The sequence below is a fragment of the Zingiber officinale genome, chromosome 2B (assembly GCF_018446385.1).
Source record: "Zingiber officinale cultivar Zhangliang chromosome 2B, Zo_v1.1, whole genome shotgun sequence".
NCBI classification, from domain to species: Eukaryota; Viridiplantae; Streptophyta; class Magnoliopsida; order Zingiberales; family Zingiberaceae; genus Zingiber; species Zingiber officinale.
Genome location: NC_055989.1, coordinates 1,004,266 through 1,024,980, shown reverse-complemented (window position 1 = coordinate 1,024,980; position 20,715 = coordinate 1,004,266). Strand labels below are relative to the sequence as shown.

The 20,715-nt window shown below is 37.0% G+C and overlaps 3 protein-coding genes across 3 annotated transcripts; 2 read left to right on the top strand and 1 right to left on the bottom strand.

The window, feature by feature from the left end:
• Positions 1–10,200: 10,200 nt before the first annotated feature.
• Positions 10,201–10,781, bottom strand: LOC122048062 (THO complex subunit 4B-like). The gene is made up of 3 exons (XM_042609671.1): positions 10,626–10,781; positions 10,394–10,543; positions 10,201–10,284 (listed from the first exon to the last, which is right to left on the bottom strand). The coding sequence occupies exons 1-3, from the start codon at positions 10,779–10,781 to the stop codon at positions 10,201–10,203; spliced, it is 390 nt and encodes a 129-aa protein (XP_042465605.1).
• Positions 10,782–15,038: 4,257 nt separating this feature from the next.
• Positions 15,039–15,323, top strand: LOC122048061 (DELLA protein SLN1-like). Its single transcript, XM_042609670.1, has one exon. It carries the CDS (start codon positions 15,039–15,041, stop codon positions 15,321–15,323), a length of 285 nt encoding a protein of 94 aa, XP_042465604.1.
• A 129-nt stretch (positions 15,324–15,452) lies between these two features.
• On the top strand, positions 15,453–18,807 carry LOC122048060. The gene is made up of 10 exons (XM_042609669.1): positions 15,453–15,496; positions 15,587–15,665; positions 15,886–16,031; positions 16,590–16,639; positions 16,692–16,751; positions 16,844–16,893; positions 17,360–17,381; positions 17,475–17,589; positions 17,688–17,720; positions 18,458–18,807. Exons 1-10 carry the CDS (start codon positions 15,453–15,455, stop codon positions 18,519–18,521), a joined length of 663 nt encoding a protein of 220 aa, XP_042465603.1. The 3' UTR covers positions 18,522–18,807.
• Positions 18,808–20,715: the final 1,908 nt, after the last annotated feature.

Genomic DNA, 20,715 nt, shown 5'->3' with positions numbered 1-20,715 from the left:
AAGATGCTCCTAGGAACCCAACACCTATTGGTGCTCCTTGGATGCTCTAGGTACTCACTAGGGATAACTTCCCTAGATACCTTCCTAGTAACCTTGTTGAGCTTCTTAGAAGCCTTGGTCACATTTTCTAGGTCAACTCTAGGGATAGCCTCTCTTGTGACCTTGTTAGTGACTTTCTTAGACTTCTTAGAAGTCTTAGTCACTTTGGTTGCAAAGATACTTCTAGGGATATCTTCCCTTGTATCTTGGACTTGACCTCTAGACTTAGGGTTTGTTCCATAGCTATATGGAACCCTATGATAACTAGGCACATCCTTTTTAGCTTTAGGTTTGTATCCCAAACCTCTATGACCATTGGATGACCTTTGTGCTCCTAGACCTAGGCTATGCTCATTTTGGCCTAATAAGATATTTTCCATCCTTCTTAGGGTCTTTTTCATTTTATCAAGTCTTGACCTCAAGACTTGATTTTCCATCACTAAGTCCTTAGTTTTTGGTTTTCCATTAAGTCCATGAGCATTTTTGTTTCTAGGCTTGTAGCTACAATCCTTAGAGTTCTTGCCTAGACTTTTACCTACATTCCTAGCCTTAGGTGTAGTAGTTTTGGCATGTAGGGCCACATGCTTTTCCTTAAAGCCCTCATGCTTCCTATTCTTATGGTAAATCGCATTAAAATGATAAAAATTAGAACTATCATGCTTTTTACCATAATGTAAAGGAGTAGGCTCAATAAATGTTACCTTCTTCTTTACCTTGGAGGCTCCCCCTTGACTAATGCCTCCTTGAGCCTTGACCATCTTCTTCCCCTTGAGGCATTGACTCCGGTAATGCCCCTTTTGATTGCAAGAGAAGCATATGATATGCTCCTTGCTCTTCTTTGTTCCGGGAATGGTCTCCTCGGGCTTCTCCTTGCCCTTCTTCTTGGCCAAGTTGGGACACTTGCTCTTGTAGTGCCCACTTTCCCTACACTCAAAACATATTATATGATTTTTATTTTTAATTGAAACATTTATACCTTCTTGTGTAGGGATGGCACTTGCTCCTCCATTTGCTATTTCTTGAATTTGGAGGTGGCACCATCTTCTTCTTCTTCACTTGACCCGGATGTAGAAGCTTCTCCTTCTTCTTGATCCGACGTCACCAAGGATTGCTCCCCCTCAATCCTAGAGGTGGAGGCTTCATCATCTTGAACATGAAACAAGGAGTATGCTCCCTCCTTGTTCCCTTCGTTGCATTCCCTTGAGGATGAAGCTTCTTGGATTTCCTCTTCTTCGGAGGTTGAGCATCTCTCAACCTCGAAGTCCTCCTCTTGGTCTTGCTCCAAAGAGTCACCCTCTCTGGATTCTTCATGATCTTGTACAGTGGAGGGGATCTCTTCATGAAGCTTGGCCAATTTGCTCCATAGCTCCTTTGCATCTTCAAACTCTCCAATTTTGCAAAGGATGGTGCTTGGCAATAAATTGACCAAAAGCTTGGTCACTTTGTCATTTGCCTCGCACCTTTGGACTTGCTCCGGGCTCCATTTGCTTTTCTTTAGAACTTTGCCCTTTGAATTTCTTGGAGCCTTGAAGCCTTCCATTAGAGCAAACCATTGCTCTATCTCCATCATAAGAAAATTTTCGATTCTTGATTTCCAAGAATCGAAACTCGTAGAAGTGTATGGTGGAGCCACCCTTGTGTCAAATCCAAGCCCATCTTGGAATTGCATCTTGAAGTTGAGCTTGATAAAGTCTTGAACTTGAAGAATTTGCTCCAACTTCTTCACCCTCTAGCTTTTCTTGATATGCTTGACCCTTCCGGCGATGATTCCGGTGAAGAGCGGCCTCGCTCTGATACCACTTGTTAGGACCAAAAGTAGCTAGAGGGGGGGTGAATAGCTCGTCGCGTGCTCGTTGCTCGGTGTTGCTTGTTTCTTCAAGAATGCGCAGCGGAAAATACATAAACAAACACAAACACGCTAACACTAGGAGTTTACTTGGTATCCACCTCCAACGGAGATGACTAATCCAAGGATCCACACCACGCACGCACCCTCCACTATGAAAACACTCCTTTTCGGTAACTACCGAGGGCGGAGAAGCCCTACAAGACTCTCAGTACAAGAAGAAGAAAGGGTAGTAAAGAATAAGCAAAAGCTTACAAGAAATGCAGTAAAAACCCTAGCTTCTTCTTCTTCTCGTTGCAACTCACCTCTTGACTTGGATGAACCTCCAAGAACCTTCAAGAACTGGCGGTGAGGAGCTTAGAGAGTGCTGGGGAGGAGCTGTGTTGAATCTGGAATGAATCGGTGAAGTTCTTGCGAAGAAATCGAACGCCAGCAGCTATAAACGACGCCAACGGTCGAATCCCAATCGATTGGATTGCTCCCAATCGATTGGGGAGGCTTTGGATCGATCCACGGATCGATCCAGAGCGCCTCTGTGCTCTGGAAAAACTTCTGGATCGATCCACGGATCGATCCAGCACTTATCGCGCGAAGCAGCAGCGTCCCAATCGATCCACTGATCGATTGGGACCTCTGGATCGATCCACGGATCGATCCAGAGAGGTTCTGTTCGTGGGGACTCACCGGATCGATCGGTGGATCGATCCAGATCTTCTGGATCGATCCACTGATCGATCCAAACCTGCTGGATCAATCCACGGATCAATCCAAACCTGCTGGATCAATCCACGGATCAATCCAAACCTGCTGGATCAATCCACGGATCAATCCAAACCTTGGTTTTTGCCCAAAACCAAGCCCAAAGCCCCCTAAACCAACATCTAGTCAACCATGACTTGTTGGTACATAAGACCTAGCATCCGGTCACCCTTGGCCAGCTAGGACTCTCTCACCAAGTGTCTGGTCAATCCCTTTGACCCACTTGGACTTTTCTCTTCTTGCCAAGTATCCGGTCACTCCCTAAGACCTACTTGGACTTTTCTTCCTCGTGCCAAGTATCCGGTCAATCCCTTTGACCTACTTGGACTCTCACCAGATGTCTGGTCAACCTTGACCCATCTGGATTTCTCTTGCCTGGCTTCACTCACCAGGACTTTCCCAATTGCCTAGATTCACTCACTAGGTCTTTCACCTGGCTTCACTCACCAGGATTTTTCTCCTGCCTAGCTTCACTCACTAGGACTTCCCAATTGCCTAGCTTCACTCACTAGGTCTTTCACCTGGCTTCACTCACCAGGATTTTCCTCCTGCCTAACATCCCAGTTAGGACTTCCCAGTCAAGTATCCGGTCATCCTTGACCTACTTGACTCTTCTTCAATCAATATCTTATTGTCAAACATCTAAACTCAAACCAAGACTCAGCTTGGTCAACCAGGTCAACCTTGACCTGAGGGATGTTGCACCAACAGTAATCTCCTCCAATTTGAGAGTTTCCTTACCCCACATTAACGTTGTAACCAAATTCTCGTACGTAGGAGATGAAGGTAGAGAATTCAACAACATCAGCGTCTTGTCTTCGTCTTCGATCTTCACATCAATCCGCTTCAAATCACTTACAATCTGGTTGAATACGTTGATGTGCTGGCTCAGATCGGTTCCTTCTGTCATCTTCAGCCCAAATAATTTCTGCTTAAGATACAACTTATTTGTCAATGACTTTGACATGTACCGACTTTTCAGCTTTTGCCAAACTGCCACCGGTGACTCCTCGTCCATGACATGGTACATCACATCATCCGTAAGACAAAGCCTGATTGTTGCTACTGCCTTCGCCTGAAGTTCTTCCCAATCTGATTTCTCCATGCTTTCCGATTTTCTATCTCCTAGCGCCTTCACCATGCCTTGTTGCACCAACAAGTCATTGACCCTTCTCTGCCATAATCCAAAGTTTCCGGTTCCGTCAAACTTCACCATATCAAACTTCGCAGAAGTCGTCCCCGACATGTTGAAGAAATCTGCCAAAAATCTGTAGCTCTGATACCAATTGTTGCGCAAAGAGAGGGGCAACACCTCTCAACCTCTAAATCGCGGAAGAAGAGGAAGAGAGAAAAGATATCGTACGGAGCAACAAGACAAAGACGCACAAAAGGAGCAAACACATGGAAGAAGAAGAAGAAGAAGAAGAAGAAGAGAAAGAAGAAGAGTTACCGTGGTTCAGCAACGTGCCTACTCCACAAAAGGCCGAAGTTTTATTAGAATTCTCTCTACACAAGAGAATCACGTCTAATGATTCTTGTGTTTTGTTGTTATACAATGGGTTTACAATGATCCCTATAAATACTGCTAAATCCTAGACCCGGTAAAAACATAACAGAATTTGTTATGAAAAACATAACAAAATTCTGTTATATAAAATCTTAACAGAATTTTATTACGAAAAATCTTAATAGATTTTTCTTCCATGACATCCTTCATATTAACCTTCATCCAAATATGAGTCACTCGTCAACAATACCTAAAGTAATGCTCCCTTTGAACATCACTAAAACCCTTCAATTCAATTAGATAAATTATTTTGAGCACTTTCTTAACCATGGTCATAACGAACTTGAGTCCATGTTGTTTTTTTCCTCCAAACAGGGGGCGTAATCAAAGTATGTTGGACTTTTGGGCTGACTGTCGTGTGCACTTCACGATTTACCCTAGTGCCCGGTGGGAAACTTCCGTGGGACCAGACCGATCACCCCCAGAGATAGTCAATGAGGTTAACTGGGATTATCATATATATATATATTTTTGAGTCAATGTTGTTCTCTTTTCTTGAAAGGCTTTCAAAAACAATGAACAAAAAATGAGCAACCTCCATGATTGAAACCAAGATGAGAACTTGTTTGATCTCATAACTAGTTAATAGTCATCGTATCATGGAGAGAGGGTTTTCGCGAAAAAAAAGTTTCCTCAACAAGTTATTTTTGACGAAAGAGTGTTTTCGCGAAGGTTTGGGGTTCCAAGTTTGTTGGGAGGTTTTGTGAACGATTTAGGGGATTAAATTTTTTATAAATTTTTAAATATTATTAACAGTATGTAAGTGCAAGTTATTAATATGTTAATAATTATTATTTGATTGTATATATTTTTTAACTTGTCAATAATATAAGTACAATAATATTAATAACGTATTCTATTGTTAATATTAAATTTTAACAGCACCTTTTGTATGTCATAAAAATATGTATTGACAATATATTTTTTTATATATGTCATAAAAATATGTATTGACAGTATATATATATATATATATTTTTTTTTTGTATGTCGTCATTTGTATAAATATAATATTATCCATAATGTATTTTATTGGATGCATCGTAAAAATTATTATTAACATTAATGTGTCCTAATTGTGTGTTATTGATGATGTATTATGGAAAATCATATTTATTAGAATGACAAATCCTGATGTTGGGCCCTAAGAGATTGTACAAAATTTCAAGCTAGGGTCAAATTTAACATGTAAATCAACCTAGTTCCATTGGGTAAAAATGTAAAATAGCTGGGACATGGCACAAGAGCTCTTTGTAGATGTCCACTTCTATTAGCACTCTGCAAAGTTGATAGGATCTCGATTGAGCTTTTGTCAGTTGGTCCGTGTAAAGTGATTTGCTGGTCTATCAGGATGGTGCATGGTGCAGCATATGAAGTATTGAGATATGAGATTTTAGAGTTAAAATTTGACATGTTTGAGCATGCCTCCCCTTATATCTTCTCACTTATATTAATAGTTAATAGTTACCTGTGATTTATCTCCTTCGTGTTGAATTAGGGATAGATTGACGAGGGCGCTGAGGATAAACGAATCCCTTTATAAATTTGTCAACTTGAGATATAGTCTTAATAGATTAATTCGATGCAGGTACTTGCACATAGGGATGTAAACGAGTCGAACCGAGTCGAACAATATTAAGTTCGAGCTTGACTAGTTTAAGTTATATTCGGGCTTGAGCTCGGCTCGAACTCGAATCAAATTTTTATTACAAGGCTCGAGCTCGGCTCGATTTGGAATTATCAAGCTCGCGAACAGTTCGAACTCGGTTCGTTATTAGTTCGATTATCATAGTTAACGAGCCTAATTCGTTAAGCGAGCTCGAGCTTGTTTTTGGGTTCATTTAGAGCTTATTTTTTTGGCTCGTTTTAAAACTCGTTTTAAGATTCGTTTTAAAACTCATTTTTTAGCTCGTTTTAGAGCTCATTTTTTAACTCGATTTAAAGCTTATTTTAAGGCTTGTTTTAAGGCTCATTTTTTGGCTCGTGAGCTTACAAACGAACATATTCACGAGCTCACGAGCCGAATATCCTTAAGTTTGAGTTCGGCTCGATAAAACTATCGAGCTCGAGCTCGGCTCGATAAGGTAAACGAATGAACTTGAACAAACTTTTTATCGAACTGAGCTCCGAATAATCTACGAACTGTTTAATTCATTTACCTCTCTACTTGCACAGGACTCCTGGGTTGGATCCCATCTACTCCCTGAGTGTCTCCCATCCACCCGCATGAGTATTGTGCATGCAATACCTGCACAGACAGAGTCAAATTAATCATCTTTATGATGTCCCCAACTTTATATTATTTAGTTGATAAAGTCTTTCTTGATGATTAAGAAATTAATGAGAATGTAAATATTATAATATTTTTTTATTTACTTATATTAGATGTATATTTTTAATTGTAATAAATGTTTAAGTATAAAATTATATAATAAATATTTATTGGCGAGTACTTTTATTTAGTTGCAGTTTAATAAAAAAATTAATTAGAATACAAATATAGTAATAATAATAATAATAATTTATTTATATTAGATATTGTTGTTTAGTTATAATTAATATCTAGGTGTCTATCTATATACTAAATATTTCTTTATTTAGTTACCATTTAATAAAAAAAAGTTAATTATAGTATAAATTTATAATATTTCTCTTTCTTTATATTAGATATTTTATTGAAAAAGGGAGATTCAACGTGTTGTGTTCTTTCTTAAACCGCAAGTTCCGGAGATCAACCCGCTTGTTCTATATCTGTTCTAAACCCTAACTTCCGGTGTTTTGATGGCGATGAAGATTGCTGAAGCGATTTCTGAAGTTCTTCTCGTAGCATGTGCAGGTTACTCCTATCTCGATCGATTTTTTTTTAATATATCTGTTCTTATATTATGTTTCATTCTACAGTAAATTAGAGAAAAATTTCCAATCACAATGTTAACTTTGCATACAATTTCCATGTCCAAAAAACTTTATTTATACTCTCTGCATGCAAAGTATTACTTGTTTCAACTTCCTCATGCAAATATTGATATCTAAATTGCCCCTTAAATTTTTTAGGTACAAAAATTTCAAAATTGAGAACAAAAAGTCCAAAAATGAGTATAATTCTTCTTAAAGTCAGTACTTTATATTAAAAATCGAGTATATTTTATATCAAAATTGTCCCTCTTATTTTTTAGGTATAAAAAGTCTAAAAATAAGTATAATTAATGTTAAATTCAGCACTTTACATTATAATCTAATACTCTATACTAGAATCGAATATATTTTCTATCGAAATTAACCCTCATATTTTTCGGTATAAATAGTCTAAAAATGAGTATAATTCCTATTAAATTCAGCACATTAAACTAAAATCGAGTATATTTTGAGGTGAAAAAAGAATCGTACTCAATTTAATAGAAAATATACTAGATTCTAAGTTAATATACTCAATTTAAGAGGATTTATACTAATTTTTAGACTTTTTGTACCTAAAAATATCATGGGCAATTAGGTAAAGATGTTTGACTGGGGAGTGAAAATAAAAATTTTCATGGATGGGGACTACATGTAAAGATTTGTTTGTTAATAGGGACTGCATGCAAAAATTCTATCACTTCTTTCTTTTGGAATATTAGGATGGTATGTACGCTCCGCCTTCATGGAATTTGGATACCAAAAATCTGCAGATGATGTTTTGCTAAAGGTACTAGTTTCCTACGTTGAAATACCTTGCTTTCAAGGTTAACTAGATTTTATTTTAAGCTTGTTGGATTTTGGTAGTTTTCGTATTTATTTCGGTCAATCTTGAAGTAACAATGGACATGCTTTGCAACAATGATAGCTTTTAGTTTTTTTTAAATTAATTTCTTTCTGGTTTTTGTGTTTACCATAATTTTCTTGTGTTAGTGGGATCAATTTATTTGTTTGTCAAATTCTGGAATTATTTTTTCTTACTTTGAATTAATGCAGGTCACTAAGGTGCACCGAGAACTCTCAAAACTTCAGGATGAAATTTCTGTTAAAGCAGGTATTTATTTGCATGTTTTCTCAAGCATTTTGAAAGATACAGTATAGGTCCTCTTTTTTTATTTTCAATCTAGCTTTTTCATGCTTAAAGCAAGAGTTGCTTAGTATAGGTTTTCAAAAAGTTATATATGGTTGTCATGCTATTTATATTTTGACAGATTCTTACAGATGCACAATTGTTAGTGATGCACAAAGATTTAACTCCTTAGGTATTATTCTCATGTTGCTTCATACTTCAAAATTTTAATTATTTCTCTTGTATATTATATAAAAAATAAAAACTTCTGCCTTTGTAATGAAAAAATTTGTTGAAAATTACATCTACTATCTATTCTAGGCAATATCACATCACTTATTATTCCCGCTGTGACCATTGGAGCTTTAGCCCGTGGAATCATATGTTTTACGGTATGTTTGTTCCGAACACTACTTTGTTTTCTATCCGCGGAAATTCTCTTTTCTTCTAAAGTAGAGTTAAATTTTATTTTAAAGAAAATAACATGGTGATTGCTAGAGGTGGAGAGTATAGGAACTAGTAGGTTGAAAAAATAAAGCATGTTGAGAAATAAAAAATTATGTAATTGTTTGTTACTTTAGCTATTCGCTTGGTGATTTTGAGGTTGCAAATATATTTTATTTTGATATGAAAATTAAATATCTTTAATTCTTTACTAACACTTTTCTTGTTTCGTCAATTAGGAAGTTATACTACGTGAGAAACTAAATAACAGGGAACAACAAATCTATAACCTGAATCCACATCTTAAGGGTTTGAAACCCATTGACTTTGCTCAAGAGGAGAGGTTGGTAAGATAGTGATGGTTATATCATTTTGTGATTTTGTTCTTTGTTCTTTGTTTGTCATAAATATGTACCTAACACTATATTGTCCATTTTTTTGTTTATGCAAGTTATTTAATCTTTGCATACATAATTAATTGAATTTACTGCCTTAACATTCAAACTTCTCCAAATTGCCTTCAATTCATTCATATACTTAATATAGTAGATAGAGATGAATCTCCAAAGTCTAAACATGCATATTGAGGTAGCAGAACCGAAGGGATAAAAATATAATCCTAGCCCAAAGGAAAGTTACTCATTTTCATATAGAGAAAAGGAAGTCGTACATTGTTTGAAATCAATACTTGATTATTGATGAGATCCTAATCCCTTTTTATAATTTAATGACACAATTACTATATAAAATAATAAATTTTTTAATAAGAAATGAAATAATTTTTTTAAAAGTTCTTATAAATTATAAAAATTAACAACATTGATAACTTTTGATAAATTATAAAAATTCACAAAGCTGTCCTGCAAGAATTTTCAATAAAACACTCACAGAATCTATTGCGTTCTAGGAACAATTATTATATTGAGGTGTCTTGGGCATCAAGGAGTTTCTGATTTTTAAATAATATTTTAATCCATGATAGATAAAGAGGGTTCTAAGAAATTACTAGTAATAGAAGAACACTTTCTTCCATCTATTGGATCTTCTGTACCCCCCTATCATGCTCATAAATCATAACAGGTGCTTTGGTGCTGCATTTGAGTTTTTAATGGAGTGTTTGTGAGGGACAATAAAGGGGGGATGAGCTCGTCGAGAGTGAAGCAGGTGACAATGGTTAGCAGTCAGTGAAGAATGAGAGTCATCTAGATTGATTTCTTGGCTATCCTTTTCGTCTTTCCAAATTAAATTAAATTGTATTTGATGCTTTTTAGGGTGCGTTTGGTTCAAGTCATCATCTATAATTTTAGTTATGTGATTATCAGATAATCACATAACTAAGATTATGGGGAATTCAACATAACTTATTAGGTGTTTGGTTCAACTGAGATTATGCAATTACTTAGTTTTACATTTACTAATTTACCTTTTAACTTTTTGAATTAATTTAATTGAATGAAAACTTTTTTTATCTCTTCTCTCTTGTGACTTCTCTTCTTCCTTGTCGTTGTTTCCGAACTCCAATCACGAGAGTGATACCATGGAAGTTCTAAATGTTGCAGGCCTCATTCCATTAGCCTCGCTCCACAAGGCCGCTTCCTCTTCCTCCTTAGGCTCAAGATAGCCAAAAAAACTAATACTTAGCACAAAATCAACAGATGTGAAATTTCCAGGTGAAGCCGCTACAAATCGAATGCTAAAAAGTGAAAAAGAGCACCTTGATGTCCTCGTTTGACACTCCGAATTCCAAATTCGAGATATACAGCTTGGTGCCGGTCTCTATGGAGGAAGCCCTCGTCGTCGGAGCAGGAAAACCGCTTGCTTGCGCCGTCGAGTACATGTCGTGCTGCCACACCGAGTCGGGAGCCTGGGATCACAGATCAAATCAGATCGGGTGGTCGGGAGGAAGCTCGAATCTAGCAGCCGCAGGAAATCCCCAAAGCGCGTACCTTCCCGGAGGAGTAAGGGGCGGATCGGTTAGCCGTTCGGTTGGGCGCGCGACGGGACGGCCCGCCAGCCTCACGGCTCCGCTCGCGTCCGTCGTCGGTAGTCTTCTTGCTTGATTTGATTATGTCGTCGAGGGACATGTCGAGGGTGCCCGACATCTGCGATGCAGATCTGAGAAGAGGAATCGAGCGACGAAGAGAAGGGACGCGGATAGGATTCTCGCGGAAAGGGGCGGTCAAGTTTGGGGTGGGTGGGTAATTTTGGAAAAAATAATATGATAACCCCGGAATCGTAGAAAACCTTAGGCTTTCCAGGTTTTCTGATTCCTGGTTGTATTCCAAAGTTGCTGATATGACGGGAATCACTCATTACTAGGAATCACTCATTACCTAAACCAAATAAGGTTTTTGTTGATAACCTACAACTAAACGCGCCCTAAGAAATATTACCAGGAATTACTCATTAGTGTCGTGAATGATACATTTGTATTTCCTTTGTGTTTCCTAACTCTTTTTTTATGACGCCTTGCAGGAAATATAAGGCGAAGAAAAAGGCAAGACACTTTCTACAGAGGGAGTATACTATCCTAGTTCAAGATAGTTTCCTCAGAGGAAATATGCTATCCTAGTTCAGTCGTCATTGCTTTTCCACAAAGAAAGATGTGGCAAAATTTAGAAATGTATTGGTATGTTTTTGAATTCAAATTGTGGTACCGATAAGCCAAGAGAGGAATGGACTGTTGAGGGTTATATAATTTTACATTCTTAAATAGATCTGTTAGTGGCTTTTAAAAATCATATATTTCTTGATTTGTGTTCTTATCTTAGCTTTAAAATAATGTTATCAAATGACATTTTTTACTTTTAAAAATTTTGAATTATCACCACTAGAATAACTTTAAAATATTTTTGCTACTCCTAGACCGAAGATGCTCTATTTATCTAAAATATTTTGAAATATATTTATGTATTTAAATTATCTTTAATTTGCATTAACTATTTTGATGATAAGTATCGTTGAAGAGCTTACTGGGTCAAGGTCATCGCGACTCTGAGCCGGAGTCAACTTGACCTTCTGATCTGACGTGTCCGTTATACTGACCAGGTCTTCTAGGAGGAATTATAAGAAATACGCTGACTTACTGAGAACAGGTTGATCCGCTATCTTCAGAGTTGTAGTTCGACGTAGCCTGAAGCGAATAATAATCAAAAGTAACTCAACTCTTTTATTGAGGTAAATAATTGTAAAGTTCAATTTGTAAATAATAAATACACTAAATACATAAATAAACTAAAAATAATATATTACATGAATAAAAAAAATAACAAATATTTAAACAAAGTACATAAATACTACTCGTCTAATTATTTTAGAGGCAAAATTATTTATCAAATATGAATAATCTAATTGTCGGACTATTTCTTACTCAATTGACAACATTACTAGCTCATTTAGTCTATCATGAGACATTGAGACTAATGCGGCGGTTGCAGGCAATGGCAGGCGGTAGCCATCTCATGATTAGGTTGTAGTTTGCACGAGCGGTCAGTGTAGCATGTGACCGCCGCTATGCCGCCCGATTAGGTCACGCGAGCGGATGTCGGTCGTTGCCCCGTGTCCTGTACGACAGCCACCGCTAGAATCGGCACGATTAGCTCGAACAAACAACCGCCATTGGCCATTAGGATGCAATTGGTGCCCATGTTGCGGGATGAAAAAGATGGTCGGAGAAGAAGATTAAGATTACCTCTTGTTCGATGGATTCGTGTCTTGGTGAAAAGAACACCGGAGAAGAAATTGCATGCAAAGAAGAGTCGTGTGTCGGTGTGTTCCTTGGAGGTTTAGCGGATGTTTAAGGTAGGTGCCTTTCATTTTTATTTTTTTTTGTATAATTAAAAAAAATGGGTCCTTCCCTGGACTAGGCCCTGAGGCGATTGCCTCTCTCGCATCATGTGATCCTGTCTAAAGACGAGGGAGATGATGCAGTAGCTCTGGCGGAAGATTCTTTGACCGGTAGGAGACTTTTTGGATCCGAAACGAAGCTCCTCTTTAATCCTACACACACTCAGACGATCCGACAAAGCGTTAGTGACCAAGACCGGGGTGAGTATCCCTGGCAAGACCCTCCTACGCTCAAGTTAGTCCGGGTCCGGTGAGCAACAAGCAGAAGAACAGTGGAAGAGATGCTTGTGCAAAAGTATGGTTTGGATGTAAAAGTTTGCATACCTTGCCAACGGAGAAAATCCTCCTTTTTATATCACCTCACATAACCTCCGTGATCGTTAGGTGGTCCTGGGCCCCTTAGAGTTTGTTAGAAGATGAGAGAAGTACAACCTAAGAGTCGTGCAATAATCCTTCGAGGAATTTTTTTCTACCCCAGATGTACCTTCTTTATTGTTTATGAATCAAGCCATTATTGAAGTTGTGAAAGAAATGTATTGTTATAACTGTTTAATCAATGAAGCAATTTCGAAGAAATATTCCCTGACAAGCTCGCTAGACTATTAGAACATTATTTTTTGTTTGTCTACCAGATATGTCTCGGACGGTCGTTAGGCTGACCGAACATTTAGAATGTGTTTTGTTGAAGATATTGTTGGAGCATCTTGCATAATCTAGTTTTGATGTATAACAAATAAGTTAAAGTTAGACGTGATGTTTGTCTAACCTTTCTATCAAGTGTGCAGGAGTTGACTGGTCTGAAAGACCTGACACCAGGTTGAAATCCAACTAGGTCTGCGAGGTCCGATAACTGATGCGAAGTTCAGATAGGTCCGCGGGGTCCGATATCTAGCATGAAGTTCTGTTGGGGTACGCGGGACCTGACAACTGGCAAGAAGACCTAGTGGGATTAAAAGGTAAGTCAAGAGACTACAAATGGTAAGTAAGGTAAGTCACTGTAGGAGAAAGATCTAGTGAGGACGCGTTCCCCATTGAAGGAACTATAAGCGTCACTGTAGCTTAGGTCCATTTGGGAAACCTAAGTTGAGATCTTAACTAGATCCTAGTCTCGAGGAGACAGGATCTAATTATTACTCATATTTTATTATGTTGTTCTAACTCTGTTTTGCAGGGTAATATGTTTTTGTGTTGCCCAGGACTAACCTTTTATGCAAGGGAAAGTTGTTGAAGAAAAGGGGTTCGAGCGTTCGGAAGGAGTCAAGGCACTCGAACCAGGCTGCCTAGGAGGGCTGCGGGCGCCCGGAGTCGGTCTAGGCGTCCGAACCTGAAAATTCATCCATAAGTTGATGTGGAGCACGTCGATTGATCGAGCCATATGGTCCAAGCACCCGAAGTGATTCAAAGCACCCGGAGTGATTCCAAGTATCCGGAATGGACCTATATAAAGGCTTTCGACCCGGAGCTTCAGAACAATAACCGCTACTATGTTTACATTCAAGTACTGCTCCGAAAAGGCTTCGACAAGACCGAAAGACTGCTCCAAAGCTCAAGGAACGAGAGACTTCGTTTTCTTTTCTATTTGTCGGTAACTTTATTATTACCGTTCTTATACTCAATTTCTATAACACTTTTTATGAATTGATAGTGGATTATTCAACGAAAGTACTCGACGAGTGCGGGTCTTGGAGTAGAAGTCGTCGAAGATTCCGAACCAAGTAAAATCAACTTGTGTTAGTATTGTTTTCTTTTCTTCCGCTACGTACTCGTTTTTAATTATCGATTTTTCGACGATTGCTATTCACCCTTCCTCTAGCGTCTTTCCGATCCTACAAGTAGTACAGAGTAGGTATCACTTTGAATTGGTACAACTATCAATCAGACAAAAAGAGTCTTTTTTTTTAAAAAAAATTATATATCATTTTTTTTAATTTTAATGAAGCCTCTGATTTGCCAACTTTATTTTATTTAGTTACAAAGTCTTTCTTGATTATTAAGAAATTAATTAGAATGTAAATATTATAATATTTTTATTTACTTATATATATAAGTATAAAATTATATAATAAATATGTGTTGGTGAGTACTTTTATTTAATTGCAGTTTAATAAAAAAAATTAATTAGAATACAAATATAGTAAGAATAATAATAATTTATTTATATTAGCTACCGTTGTTTAGTTATAATAAATATCTAGGTGTCTATATACTAAATATATTTTTATTTAGTTACGATTTAATAAAAAAAAGTTAATTATAATATAAATTTATAATATTTATTTATAATATTTATTTATATTAGATATTTTATTGAAAAAGGGAGATTCAACGTAAATAGTGTTGGATTTAGCAGACAAAATTTACAGAATTTGGCCCAGATCCGGCCCGGACCATTTACTTCTTCGTCTTAGATAAAACTCTCCGTTTGTTTTATTTTAGTGGGAGAAGAAATCACAACCTTCCAGCATGCGGACGAGCTCCTGGCGACGTTAGGGTACAAAGTCCGATCATCGAACATGGCCGACATCGCGCAGAAGCTGGAGCAGGCAGAGATGGCCATGGGAAGCAGCGTCGTCGCCAACAACGATGATGCCCTTTTTTTCCAACTTGCGGCCGATACCGTCCACTACACCCCCTCGGGCATTTCCACCTGCGTCGATAACATCCTCTCGGAGCTCAATGGGCCTCCTCCTCCTCCTGTCTCGTCGCCTCCTCTTGTCTTATCGCTGCCTCTCAACGCCCCTGCTCCGCTCGATCAGCAGAAACGCCATCCCGAGGCTCTCCCCTCCGATGCGGCCTAATCCTCCATCACAACCGTCGAACTTCCCCTGTCTACCCACCGCCCGGCTCAAGTCTACGACCTCGAGCCACTCCCAGCTGTCAACGTCGCGTGCGTTCGAGGACGATTTACCTACAGTTCGGATCCCTAGATGGACGTCATCGATCCGTCGCCGAGAGATTCGAAGATGATCAAGTTCTCGTCGTCCTCGACCACCGATGCGGCGGCTTCAACAACAAAGAGGAAGAACTCTTAGTGGAAGGCGCGGACTGTTGTTACCTACAGAACACTGGATCTGATTGCAGTGGCAGTCATTGAAGTCGTCAGTGGACTTTTGGGAAGCTTCTACAACTCTGTCAACAAGGTACTTCGCACCTACAACGTCATCAATGTGTATGCTCTCGCCATTGGTTTGTTTTGGTGTTTGGAATGTAATTTTGGCACTTCTTCCTCTGATGTTTTCTGCAATCCTAGAGAGATAAGCAATAGTGAATCATGAAGGAATGCTAGAAGGCTTTTCTGGGATGCATTCTCTAGACAAAGTTATAAGACTCTTGACTCGATGTCATTATTTTCATCTCCAGAAAATAGTGACCTTGGATATCAAGATAGGTGGCTACTTGACATTGGTGATCATGCTTGAGAAACAGCTGTCGTGTAGCCTCGAGGAGTTGTACAATGAGACCACCAAAAAGATGAAAATCTCTAGAGAAACTTTGGATGCCAGTGGGTAAGCTTCTGCTCCAATCCTTCTAATTAAGATTCATTGTGTTTTCTTATCTTTATGTACTTAGTGCATCTTCCTTCAATGAATTTACGACATTTTTTCCTTGAATGTCTTAGTGAGATGAAATTGTTCCTGCATTTTTTTTTGAAAAGAAACTGTTCCTGCATAAATAATTTCTCTCTTTAATATTATGCTTTATAATGAGGGAAATAAGATTCGGTCAATTTAGGATTTTCTACTGTCCACGAGTGTTGTTTGCCTCCATTGCTTCAACCGCCCGACTGAAACCAGATGTAACTATCACATCTACAGGATCAGATGATGACATAGACGATTCAGATGATGAAAGATTTGATTCACTCAACATATTATTTATCATGTTCTATCATGCATGTTTATTGATCACTTGATCTACTAAGCTTTTGCAAATTTTGGTTTGCAGAGGATGAAATGTACTCAGCTCCATGAAGCAGATATGATATTTTTATGAGACAAATCTTCATTATAACAGCATGTTGCAATCATATACTTCTATTACTCTTAATGCTGCATTTGTTGCAGTGTTGAGACCATTACTCTTGGAGATAAAAGGAAGGAATTCAGACAAGTGTGTTGGAGGAGAAAGCCACTGCTTGTAGCATGCTTTGTTGCTATGCTGACGAGCTAAAAGAGGGATTCCACCAACCGACCACCAACATCTAATCCGGTTTATTTACGGTCAAGGTGAGGTTTATTTACGGTCAAGGTGAAAACAAACCGATTTGGTTTGGTTCAATTCCTACTGTGTTCAGCTTCCCTACCCTTTTCTTCTACAGAAGGAGACATAGACGGGAAAATCAGAGGAAGGAAAAGGAGGAGGAAGCAGGTAAACGGGATATTTTTCCTTACAGTTTAGCTAATATTTTTCCTTATTTTAATGACACCTGTTGGCAAAATAGTTGGTAGATGTTCAGTCTCATGACTAAGATATGATCCGACTAGAATAGCAGATAGTGAAATCGGATGAGTGATAAATATATTTAGTCAACACAGAAGAGGAAATATAAATATGAATTTGATCTTTCTAATAAGAAATATAACTAATTACTGTCTGGCCTATATTATGAGATCTCTCATATAAAAAAATTGCCATACAATTTTATACACTATACTGTCCTTTTTCTCATCATTTCCTTTTTCTTTTTCCAATCGGTTTGGTATTTGCCCTAAACAAAGTGTATAAAAATTTAGTCTTTGTATGCATGTCATATTTCTGATATAGAAAGATATTTTTCAAGAAAGATGGAAATTGCATTGCAATGAAACTGACACGTTTTTTAAATGACTTGCAGGCTGATTGGGTACTCTTCATAGGCATGTTGATTCCTTTGTTGGTTATCTCCAAATGATGCAATTTATACACGGTTGACTTTATTATGCTTGGTAATTTTTTTTGCCTTATTTCAGGTGATTTTGGTTATGAGAATGTTGAACTTGTTAGAAGTATTTCAAACCTAAAATTGCCAAAAGCAGTGATTCTTGGAAACCATGATAGTTGGACGACCCAAACATTTTCAGAGAAGTAAACTCTCATGGTTCTAAAATTAGTAGTCTTTATAGTGCATCTTAATTAATTAATGAAGGGCTTCTGCACTAATTATGTCATTACTTGACCTTCAGAAAGACTAATCAAGTCTGTCTTCGGTTGGAATGGTAATTTGCTGATCTATGGAATTATAATCCTCCTTTATTAATTTTTACAAGTCATGTGCATTATATTTGCAGTTGATGTAGGGCTGCCAAAAATATATATTTACTGATTTTTTTGCTAATGTTCCTATCATGTGCTGCCAAGGTCAAATAGGATGCACATTTTTGTCAAATATTCATACTTATAAACCTTAATTTTATGTATTATGCAAACCAATGCATTGCTTTGAGGGGCAAATGGATTTGGAGATATAAAAGATGTTTAACATAACTGTTTTTGCTATTTTTGAAAATGCAATACTGCACTGAGGTTTTTCCATATGAGATGACAATGATTAAACATTTCATGTGGTTCAGCCTAGGGTTTTTCCTTTATCTCCCTTTATTTTACACTTACTATAAATTCTTTTATTATCAGAATTGTTACTTGTTTTCCAATTTTTCTGTGCTCATAGAAACATAAATTATCAGAATTGTTACTTATTTTCCAAATAGTAAGCTCTGTAACTTGCAACTTTTGTGTCTTTTGAATCCTTTATGTCAGAATAATCATATTAAGAGGAGCAACAAAAATATAGCTTGTTGTAATTTTGGTTGGTAAGAGTTTCCATTGCACTACTTTGACATCTTTTATACCTTGCAAACAAAGTTACAAGTTAGCGAAGAACACTTCCATATCGTCTTTATGATTTTAATTTGATTATATTTATTGTGATTGACAATGTTGTTTCAATTTCCAGTTTGGGAGAAGAGCATGTTGGGTACTCTCGCTTGGACTTTCCTTCTTTAAAGCTGTGTCCTTGAAGATTCAAAGGAAGATGATAATATCTATGAAGATGAAATACAAGAAAATGTCATTATGTGTAGGATACTTTGACAAAATCAATTCATGCCTTAGAAAGGTTACAACCTCCCTAATCAATAAAAGTAGAAGCACTCACTAAACAACAAGAAGATAGTTGTAGAGACAATATACACAAGGAGCTAAACTTTGATAGTCATAAGAAGAATTTAATTATCACTATCATTGCAATATGTATAATTGAAGATGTTACAACAATCTCTACTTCCATCATTCAAGAAAACAAAACAATAATATCTTCTCATCATCAATAATGTCACGTGTGACAGAAAGTATTCTTTTATCATAACTCAATGCAAGGCTAAGTGAAGGAAAAGAAAGTACGGGCATGCTCATACACTGTAAACGAAGATCCAAAACAATACATTTCATTATCAAAGAAATTTATCAGACAAGAAAGTATCCGAAAAGATCATTGGTCTTTATCAAAAGAAGATTAACCTTAAGGATAAGGTTGTTTTGAAGGCCGATGAAATGATTCGATTTCAAATAAACATATTCAAATAACACATTCAAAATATTCATTAGAATATGCTATATATTATTATTAATTTCTTCTTTTTAATATTATTATTTAAATTAAGTCATTTGATTTATTATTATTTACATTTTTTAAATATTAGAATAGGTTATTAGATTTATTAATAACTTTTATATTGATTTGATATTTTTTTAGACCTGGTGCTGGTTGCTTGTTAAGGTACCATATCAGTGAAAAAAAAATTTCATTAAAAAAAGTCTATTTGAAGAAACCCAAGGTGCATGTGATTGGTCACTAAAAAAGTTTTTTTAAAAAAAAAAAGAAAGAAAAAAAATTAAGTATTGATTACCAAACTCTGAAAACAACTTCCAATCCAGCCAATTGGTGTAATTATATTACTAACTTACATGTGGCCGCTAAATCCTAATACACTAACTAACCTCAATTATTACAAGCTTTAGCGGAGTGGGATGTAGAACAACCCAAATGAATATTTAGACAATATGCACAAAACAAGTTGGATTAATCTAGCACTATCTTAAGGGAAGAAATATCATTCAAAGAGACCGGAGATATAAATTTTATTAGGCCGTGGAGATTGAAGAACTTGAGATTTTTGTTCAACTAGAAGAGGATAGAATCATCCCATAAACATATTGTTGGAGGGAGGGAGTTAATTTGGTTGTAAATCGAATTAGTTGAATTTTTTGCAATAATAACGTATTAAAACTGAAACTTTTTTTTAACAATAATGGAAAGATTTACTAGTTTTTTTTATTGTAATTTATTCTGTTTAACTCAAATAAGAAATTTTAAAATATAAATTGAACCGAAATAATTAACAAAACTAATTTTTTAAATGAAATACAGAAATAATATGTAATACTCCGGTTTGAGATTCTGATTAAATATGGCTTAAAAGGTTAGATGACACTATTTATATCACTAAGGTGCACTATTCTTTTTGGAAGTCCAAACTTAAGAACTCCAAGGTTAAGGGTGGCCTCCTGGGAAGTTTTCCCAGGTGCGTGAGTGAGGACAAAGCACGCTGAAAGGACTTTAGGTGGTCTGTTAGCGAGGGAGATTTTGGAATTTATCTGTGGTATGATTCGTGGTTACACAACGAGGACGTTGTGTCTTTAAGTGGGGGTGATTGTAATACCTCGGTTCTGAGATTCTGGTTAAGTATGACTTAAAAGGTTATATTGTACTATCCATATCACCAAGGTGCACCTTGTTTTTCGGAAACTCAAACTTAATACTCCAAAGTTAAGCGTGTTTGGTTTGGAGTAATCTTAGGATGGGTGGCCTCCTGGGAAGTTTTCCCAGGGTGCGTGCGAGTGAAGACAAAGCACGCTGAAAGGATCTTCGGTGGTATGTGGAGTTAGTCAATCAACCCGATGGACAATTATGGTGTCGTTTCCGATTCGGTTCAGGTGGCGCCCGCCCGGGCCAAGGCGTTACATAATCTAACTAAAATTTTAAATTAGATTGTTCAATTTAACCGAACGTTTTTAAATTAGATTCGAATACCATAAGATTTGGGGTTCGAGGTGTTTGAATCTCGACAAAGCCGAGGTAAATGTCTTTTTTATGTGTTAGTATTATTCCAAAGACTATTAGTCACCCATAATTTATCTCCTCCATGTTGACTC

Excerpts from the sequence above, each read along its gene's own strand:
- LOC122048062 (XM_042609671.1), bottom strand. The coding sequence starts at position 10,781 with ATGTCGGGCACCCTCGACATGTCCCTCGACGACATAATCAAATCAAGC. Across the intron at positions 10,544-10,625 it reads CCCCTTACTCCTCCGGGAAG|GCTCCCGACTCGGTGTGGCA; the intron begins GTACGCGCTTTG and ends CTGTGATCCCAG. Across the intron at positions 10,285-10,393 it reads TGTCAAACGAGGACATCAAG|GAGGAAGAGGAAGCGGCCTT; the intron begins GTGCTCTTTTTC and ends CTTGAGCCTAAG.
- LOC122048061 (XM_042609670.1), top strand. The coding sequence starts at position 15,039 with ATGGCCGACATCGCGCAGAAGCTGGAGCAGGCAGAGATGGCCATGGGA.
- LOC122048060 (XM_042609669.1), top strand. The coding sequence starts at position 15,453 with ATGGACGTCATCGATCCGTCGCCGAGAGATTCGAAGATGATCAA. Across the intron at positions 15,497-15,586 it reads AGAGATTCGAAGATGATCAA|AACACTGGATCTGATTGCAG; the intron begins GTTCTCGTCGTC and ends TGTTACCTACAG. Across the intron at positions 15,666-15,885 it reads TCTACAACTCTGTCAACAAG|AAAATAGTGACCTTGGATAT; the intron begins GTACTTCGCACC and ends TTTCATCTCCAG.